At 36.2% G+C, this 9578-nt stretch overlaps 1 protein-coding gene across 2 annotated transcripts; it reads right to left on the reverse strand.

The window, feature by feature from the left end:
- Nucleotides 1–285: 285 nt before the first annotated feature.
- LOC126702493 (uncharacterized) lies at nt 286–8253 on the reverse strand. Of its 2 annotated transcripts, XM_050401196.1 has the most exons (6): nt 8088–8243; nt 3524–3847; nt 3047–3399; nt 1420–2032; nt 1087–1320; nt 286–975 (listed from the first exon to the last, which is right to left on the reverse strand). In XM_050401196.1, exons 4-6 carry the CDS (start codon nt 1843–1845, stop codon nt 961–963), a joined length of 675 nt encoding a protein of 224 aa, XP_050257153.1. In that variant the 5' UTR covers nt 1846–2032; nt 3047–3399; nt 3524–3847; nt 8088–8243; the 3' UTR covers nt 286–960. The 2 variants fall into 2 exon arrangements, with proteins under 2 accessions (XP_050257153.1, XP_050257154.1); XM_050401197.1 differs by lacking the exons at nt 3047–3399; nt 3524–3847 and having other exon boundaries at nt 8088–8253.
- Between the last annotated feature and the right edge of the window lie 1325 nt (nt 8254–9578).

Genomic DNA, 9578 nt, shown 5'->3' on the forward strand with positions numbered 1-9578 from the left:
AACCTTGTATAAGTGAGGTATTAAACTGTATTAAGATTATCAACAAGTGCACTTATGTTTGTAAAAAAAAAAAAAAAAAAAAAAAAACTACACTTATTTTCCTAAAAAAAAAAAAAAAATCTCTCTTTAAGTTAATAGCAAAAACTTTATTTGATGTAGATATAATATTTAAGTGTATAATGGCTACTTGGATGAATGGTTTTCACAGCTTTGGTGGGCGGGTCAGTTGCAATATATTGGTTGCTAAGAGTGCAAATCAACAAATAATACAAATACAAATCCAAATCACAAAAAATGCATCACCCTTAAGAAGAACCAAGGACATCACCCTTAACAATAATAAAGCATTCCAAATTACATAGACCCAAAATACTTATAAACTAAAAGTACATAATATTCCAAATTACACAAACCTAAAATAGTGCAGCGAAGGAAATGGTCAATTTCCATTTTCAATATATAATCATCTCACATTGCCACGAGCAACATAATCATTCCACATTGTGTCAGTGATATTGTCCCTAACTTGGCCCATCGCTCTCTTTGATGCAGTTGACATTTCTAGTACATGCCTTTGGGTTGCTGAGCTTGTTGATGCTCTAACATCTCCACCGCCTTCGCCATTGGTCGCACTACCTTCGCCATCACTCTCTCCTATTGTTCTGAACAATTCATCACTCCGATTGTTCATGCGTATGAAATTGTGTAAAGCACAACACACAATAACCACGTACCGCTGCCTAATTGGCTTGAAGTTTGGCATTAAATTTAGAATGGGAAAACGGGCCTTCAGCACTCCAAAGGACCGCTCAATAACCATCCGTAAGGATGAATGCCTGTAGTTGTACAACTCTTTCTTTGATGTTATCCGTCTACCACTTGAGTTGAACTCTTGCACATGGTACCTAGTTGATTTGTGAGGGGGGAGAAAACTAGTGCCAATTGGTAGACCCGAATCCACTAAGTAGTACGACCCTACACACACACACACACACACAACCAATAAGCACGTAATTAAGTTGTTCATAAACATACTACTTAGACGTGGAGGATAAAATAATTTTAGTTAAAGTCACAGTATAGTACTTGTTGGTGGCCATGGGAATCCATGCTTCCGATCACTGATCGCTTCCTCAAAAACCCTTGAGTCATTCGCACTGCCCTCCCACCCACCATGGATAAATGTGAACTGCATGTCCATGTTACACACACACACAGCACATTAGTTGTTATATGGCTCTTACGGTCCCTGTGTGCTTGAGTCTCATTTTTAGGAGGTCGGGCACTCACGTGTGTTCCATCAATTGCTCCTATACATCTCTACACATGAAAGTTTTCATTAATCTTAGCAAGCATATATCAAATATCATATTATTTTACTGTTATGTCCAATTAGTTAAGTAAGAGAATGTTTTGTACCTCAAACCATGGCCAGTACTTGTTCACTTGAAGATGTTTAGGGAGGCCTGTGACATTCTGATCAGGTTTAATTAAATGCTTCGCGTAATGGTGGACAGTTCGCAACGCCTTACGAAAATGCCGGCACATGGTTTCTGTTGAGTGCTGAAACCTGTCGGCAACACATCTAAAGCGGGTGTTGTGTCCAAGTACGTACAATAACATGGCCACGGCCTGAGTGACATTCACCTCACCACGTCCGTCCCTCAAGTAACCATGTTGAGCCAACTCATCCACTAAATGTAATAGTAATTCAGGTGTCATGCGGAACATCTCATAACAGTTCATAGCATTACCTTCAGTGGCCTTGTCCATATACGCCTTACCGGTCAACGCACTAGCACGCATTGGTTGTTTATCATAATGCCGCTGCATATACGCATACATCTCCCCAACTATAGGATTCACTAAATTAAACTCTGCCTCTTCTTCACGTTCGGAATCCGAATCGGTCCAATCATCATCATCATCAAATTCAGAGTCATTGCTGGAACCAACATTGTTGAAGTATGCATCATCTAAGTCATACTCTTAGATCACCCGCCACCAGTCATTTCCGGATGCCATAAGTCACCTATACATTACGACAAACACATTATTCAAATAGTCCTACTAATAACATCAACCATAGATTATAAAAAGATAAATAAATTAAATAAATAAAACAAGTACATCACATAATATATTAGTATAATATAAACACCTAATTCAACCATCACCATAATAAACACCTAAAAATCAACAAACCCAACATTCAAATCCATCACATAATATAACACAATATATTGGTATAATATAAACACCTAATTCAACCATCACCATAATAAACACCTAAAAATCAACAAACCCAATATCCAAATCCGTCACATAATATAACACAATATTTTGGTATAATATAAACACCTAATTCAACCATCATCATAATAAATACCTAAAAATCAACAAACCTAACATCCAAATCCGTCACATAATATAACACAATATATTAGTATAATATAAACACCTAATTCAACCATCACCATAATAAACACCTAAAAATCAACAAACCCAACATCCAAATCTGTCACATAATATAACACAAACCATACAAACATCCCAAGTTCATAAATAAGATAAAACTTCGTATTATCCATACGAAACACAAACCATACAAACATCTCAAGTTCATAAATAACATAAACTTTCGTATTGTCCATACGAAACATAATATAAATATAAATAGAACAACCCGAATCCATAGTACATAAAAACCAAATAGCTTAGACATAGGTGATACAATGCATCATCAATCCTCCTCCAGGTTTAGAATGTCATCAATCCAAGATTTCCTCCTATACTCCGACATACACATAAACACTACCCTATTATCCTTTTGCTGCAAAACCTTTGACATCTTGATGTAGGCCTTGTTACTCAGATCCGGATACATGTTCAGCACGTCCATTGCCTTGGTGAGTGAACAAGGATCACCCCCTACAACGGATTGAGCGAATTGGTCAGATGAACCGGTAGTCCTGTCGAGTTTACCACTATACCTACGTTCGGACATTGTGTTATACTCCTTTAAGGCTACAGTCATTTCACTTACCCTATCCGACTTCTTCGAGGCCTTCTTACCCTTGCCACTTGCGTCTTGCACATGACGTTTTTACGCCCTCTAGGTTACCTCCTCAACCTCAGCATCCTCCACAGTTTGTGGGAAACTATCAAAGTTAGGGGTGTAACAGTCATCGTCCAGTTGAGTGGGTGCACTTGCATCGGCATCGGCATCGGCATCGGCATTGGCATTGGCAATCTCTTCTTCTAGGACACGCTCCTCGTCACTATTCAGGGGAAGAGATCTGGAGGTTCCCAATCGCAGTACTAGTGGCGAACAACTGCTGCAGTGATGGGTAGTCTGGGCATCCCCTGTTTCCTTAAGTTAGTTGCACCACGATTGGCCTGCAATATCCTTAGAAACATTAGCACACTGATCACAGCAATTCATATATTACCAACTTGGAGGCAAATTGCATAAATAAATAATTGTAATAGGTTTATAATTAATAAACAACAGTAAACATACCGCAATCACATTTTGCCACACCACGTCAGAACAAGTCACTGTTTGGGTCTGCTCGTCCCACCCCAACCCCGTGTGTCTTAGCAATTGGCTCCATTTGCGTTGTTTGAGTCGGAGCCTATTGTGCTTCTGTTGAACTTGCTTAAAGATAAAGTCTTTCCCGGTCCTTTAGTTAAGTTCAGCTGTAATTGATGCCCATGTAGGACCCTTAAACACACCGCTTGGCATGTTACCATTACGTTGTTCCTCCAACATGATCTCAACAAAAATATGTTCTACATATGGAGGCCACTTTTTCCCATCTGCCTCTTGTGATTCATGTGCCATCTATTTGAAATATCTCACGTGGTAAGCTCATGATAGATAATAATTTTAACAATTGATTAATAGGACTATAGGATTTATGTACCATGTAAAATTAAAGAGTCCAAAAAGTAAAAAACATTCCACAGTTAAATCAACATGGATAAGAAAAAGCATGCACGAAATGTAAGAAATAGTGACAATATATAAGAAATAGTGGTAATATATAAAAACTTCATCGAGGTTTACCACATATATTGTGTGACCAGATATACAAAAGATGGAACCCATAACAAATACAACTAGGTTAGTGCATGGCTAAGTACATGGTAACCCATAACAAAGTACGCTACTGAACATAATGGGAACAAAATATATTAGCAGTATATCAAAAAGGACATGCACTACATTAGTTCGACTACGCATCCACCTCTTACTGAGGCAAGTCATCGGACAATCGGTCTGGAGATGACACGGGGGAAACATTAGGCCCAAGAGCTCTGGTACGGACCCCCATTGATCTTCGATAATTCCGTCAAGTATGCTTCCACCTCCTCATTACCCGCCTCACAGTAAAGGCCTTCCCTAAGCGGGCATTAATAAAGTTTGTGATCTCCTCCCACACGTGCGCATTAGCATGATAACGACGCAAATTCCCACAAACTAAGTGTCCAAGTATGGAGTCACACAATAGATTCTCACAATTGGCATCCCATGTTCTCAACTCCGCAGCCATCTTAAAGAACAACACACACATCTCATACACAATCATATCACAAGTACAATAAAGATATCCCAATATTTTTAGAGGAACAAATATTGAGCATAGGATCCATATTAATATGTATATATGACTGCAATGACATGTACTGACTTATGTTTTTTGAAATCCATATTAATATATTGGCACTAGTGCAGAACAAAATAGCAAAATTTTACAGAACAGCAAAACTAGTGCAGAACAAAACAGCAATGATGCAGAACAGCAAAACTAGTGTAGAACAAAACAGCAAAATTTTACAGAACAGCAAAACTAGTGCAGAACAAAACAGCAAAATTTTTCAGAACTGCAAAACTAGTGCAGAACAAAACAGCAATGATGCAGAACAGCAAAACTAGTGCAGAACAGCAAAATTTTACAGAACAAAACTTATTTTACAGAACAATGGGCTAGTATGGACTAAGTATTTTACTGAACAATCAACTTGTCAAATTAAGGTTGTCTTCAAACTTAAATTTAAAAGTAGTGCAGAAATCAAATTAAGGTTGTCTTTCATTAAACACATTTATATTAAAATTTGAAGTATTCTAAAAAATAAAAAGTTGTTGAGAAGTTTAAAACTTTGCTTTCTGGAAGAGTCTTGAGCTGATGTAACTATCCTAGAAAATTTTAGGTGTCATTAGAACTAATTAATCCATGAAAAAATTATCAAAAGACAATCCTAATAAGAGTTACTTATTGAATATTATCACCCTTAATTAGCACATCGTTTTTGTCTTCCTCTAATTCTTTTCATTCTCTTGACTTGAATAAATCATTTTTCTTCACTAATGCACTGCATTAATTGCTCTGCACATGACCAAATCATCTCAAATACACCCCCCCCTCTTTCATTTTTTCATTCATGAGTCACCCCTATTGTTAAATGAGTTTCTTCATTTTGTATGATCTTTCCTTATATTTCCATTCATCCATCTTAACATATATATCTCATTTATGCTCTTTTCATACGCATAAAATATTTTATAGCGCAGCTTTCAACACCATATAGCATGGCTAGTGTTATAGAAGTCTTGATAAACTTCTATAACAACAACAAATATACAACACCAGTGCCTTAGTCAGAAATATACAACAACAACAACAACAAATATACATTGGTCAGAAATATACAACAACAACAACAACAACAATTAACCCACAAATATACAACAACAACAAAGCCTTAGTCAGAAAATTCTAGACCCACAAATATATAAATTTCATTTGAGTAGTCCAATCCACCAAAAATCACATTTTCATTACCTAAGAGATGCGGCATACATATTACATTTTTAAATTTTAAATTTTTTATTTTTATACATGATTGTAGTCTTATTGGGACAAGTAGTTGCCATGTCTAATATTATCACTTTCCTTTAATCATAAATATAAGAGCAAAATATTGACCACCTACCACAATCCAATAAAGAGAACCAACTATGAAATTCTTGCCTAGTATGGAAGATTATGTTGAAGCACAACCAAAAACTATTCTGTACATCAATTTTACCACACTCACATATATATATTTTACCCTCCCATATAACAGGCTCTCAGTCTGCCTTTTCTCTCATCAAAATCAGACTGTAACAATCTGAATTTCAATTAAAATAAAAATAAAAATGGAGGGTTTGGTTTCTCTGAAAGCAACACTGCCATCTTTCACTCATGGACCCAACAAATTCTCAATCAGAAGGTCAGTTCTAGGACCCACAATGGACTTGCATACAAGGAAGTCTGTGTCTTTTGCTTCTTCCTCAATTACAGCTCAGCAATCATTCAGTTTCAAAGGCTAGACCATATTCTGTCTCCTCCCAACTTGGAAAACTTAACCCAGAAACCGATTGGAGTGGCACACAGTATATATTGTTCAGAGTCAAGAGTAATTCATGAAAACAGAGAGAACAATAAAATAAAATGGGTCAAACAAACAATAAAGGAAAAAAAAAATGAAATTATATATATAAATATATATATATATATATATATATATATATATATAATTTCACAACTTTATCACTCAATTTCAAAGACTAGACCATACTCTGTCTCCTCTCAACATGGAAAACTTAATCCAGAAATCGATTAGAGTGACATACAGTATATATTGTTCAGAGTTAGAGTAATTCATGAAAAGAGAGAGAACAATCAAAAAATGGGTCAAACAAACAATAATGGAAAAAAAAATGAAATTTTATATAGAAAAGTTTACAAATTTATCACTCAATTTCAAACAGTAGACCATATTGTCTCTTCTCAACATGGAAAACTTAACCCAGAAACCAATTAGTGTGGCACACAGACACAGTATATATTGTTCAGAGTGAGAATAATTCATGAAAACAGAGAGAACAACCAAAAAATGGGTCAAACAAACAATAATGAAAGAACAAGAAATGGAATTATATATATGTAAATGAAGAATTGAGTCCTACTGGTAACCAGTAGGAGTGATGGGTGCTTGAGAAACTGAAATTCCACGACATGACTTTATTGGGTATATGAAAATTGAAGAGATTCTGGCTGTGGGTTTTGATGACAACGCCTGTGCCATTGTTTCTCTGAGTCGGTGTGTGTGCTTTGTGTGTCTTGCTAATGAAATATGGCAAGTTTTTCGCGTGATAAATAGAAGCTAACATCCAGAATATCCAGACCAATTTACACACAAACAAACAAAATAATAATAATAATAATAAAGAACATTTTAAAGTTGAGTTATGAGTGACAAAGGCACAGGACACTATCATAAAAATTAATCATCTAGTTTAACACCAGTGCCTGTTTGACGAATCTGGTGCCTACAGCAAGCAATAGGAGCTTAAAAATTGAATCTTTTTGGCACCATGAAAATGGGTTTTGAATAAAAAATATGAACTGAAGCCTTGAATCCCATTTGATCTCAATTTGAGAGCTCCAAACCGTGCTGCCAATGCCAGCCAAACAAACCACCAATACATAAAAAGCAAAACCCAAAACTTTCATAATCAAACTTTTAAAAGACTAATCTATAATTGGAGGGTCCTTTGAAGCTAGCTAGTTCTACGTAGAGATCTTTAGCTAGTTCCCATGGCCACCAATACATCACCATAACCACGGTTTCTTGATTTCAACTAAAATGCTTACCGAAACATCAAATAGAGAAAAAAAAAAATTAAACTGCAAACCCATAACCATTGAAGCAAAACAATAACCACGGTTTCAATAAATCAACTAAAATGCTTACCCAAACATCAAACAAAAAAAAGTAAAAATAAAAAACTACAAACCCATAACCATTGAAGCAAACCCATAACCACGGTTTCAAAATTCAAATAAAATGCTTACCCAAACATCAAACAAAGAAAAAAAAAAGAAAAAAACTGCAAACCCATAACCATTGAAGCAAACCTAGATCTATGGTTTCAATAAATCATACAAAATGCTTACCCAAACATCAAACAACGAAAAAAAACGAAAAAAAAAAAAAAAAACAGCAAAGCAAACAGAGAAGCATTGCGTTACCGTGACACGTTGGCGTGGTTGGCTAAGCTCGGAGCGGTGAAATTGTGCGTGAGGAGGTCAGGCCAGTGAGAGCTTCTTCTAGGAGTACTGGAATGGAGATGCTCTGCTTTACTGAAATGAAGAGATGAAGTGAAGAGAGGAGTTGATATGATTGAAGAGCGGTTGGAGAGAGTATGAAAAGGAGCGCACCACGTGATTTGTTCTTACTGTGGGACCGGGTAAGTAGTTTTATTTACAAAAATACCATTAAGTTATGAGTTATGGAAACTGAAAACTGCCAAAATGTGTTTTTAGTTTCCATAACTCATAACTCAAAAATCAGAGAATTGAATTATGGAAACAGAGTTATCGTTTGGCCAAACAACCTTTTTACTATAGGTCCCACCATTTTTGAGTTATGAGTTATGGAAACTGAGAATTGAGTTGCGGAAATCCTTACCCAAACAGCCTGTTTGGGTAAGGATTTTTCATCACTCAATTTCCATCACTCATAACTCATCACTCATCACTCATCATTCATCACTCATTTTTTCACACTCATTTGGCAATATCACTTTTATTTTCATCACTCAATTTTTTCATACTATTCATGGGTCTCACACCTATCAGCCAGTACAATTTTTTTTTTTTTAGTACCCAACTCACCGAAGCTAATATATATATATATAAAAAAAAAAAACCAAACCGAACAGCCAACCCAGGAAAAAAAAAAAAAAAACCGAACAACCAACCCAGGAAAAGAAAAAGAAAAAAGAACAACGCCAACCCAAAAAAAAAAAAAAAAAAAAAACTGAACGGCCAACCTAGGAAAAAAAAAAAAAAAAAAGCCAACGCCAACCCAGGAAAAAAAAAAGGGATAATTACACATAACCCACCTGTGGTTAGGGCGAAAATCACTTTGCCTACCCGTGGTTTGAAAAGTATCACTTAACCCACCTGTGGTATGTTTCCGTCAATCTCCGTAACCCACCTCAAGCCCAGCCGTTACAAAAACACATCTTAACACCAAAACACAACATAACGCGAATCAAAACACCCAAAACTCATAAACTTTTCAAGAGAGAGACTTGTGGTGAGATCAACGTGTTCTTCGTGGTTTTTATATCTCTTTTTCAGCATCACTCACCCACAAATCCCTACTCTCTTTTAGTTTCATGGGGTTTTCTCGCAGACCCATTTCGCATTCCACCTGAATTCCCACAAACCCAGTTCAGATTAGTGGGTTTCGTACTTGTTCTTCGTGCCACTCTTACTCTCACCCGTTGAGTTCTAGCCATGGAGCCGATTTTAAGAATTTAGGCCGTTTTGAAATGCGATTTGGGCAACTGGGTTTTGATCATTTTCTAGTTTCTACAGTTTCGAATGGTGGGTCGGGTGGCTATGGAGGTTCTGGTGGTTATGGGCAACTGGGTTTTTTTTTTTTTTTTTTTTTTTTTTTTTTTTTTTTTTTATAAATTCGAGGAGTTAGCCAAAGGGTTGAGGGAGGCAATG

This window comes from Quercus robur, chromosome 10 (assembly GCF_932294415.1).
Source record: "Quercus robur chromosome 10, dhQueRobu3.1, whole genome shotgun sequence".
In the NCBI taxonomy this organism is placed as follows: Eukaryota; Viridiplantae; Streptophyta; class Magnoliopsida; order Fagales; family Fagaceae; genus Quercus; species Quercus robur.

Coding starts and splice junctions, on each gene's coding strand:
- LOC126702493 (XM_050401197.1), bottom strand. CDS start 1,845: ATGTATGCGTATATGCAGCGGCATTATGATAAACAACCAATGCGTGCT. Junction 1,321..1,419: donor AGTACTGGCCATGGTTTGAG/GTACAAAACATT, acceptor TTTCATGTGTAG/AGATGTATAGGAGCAATTGA.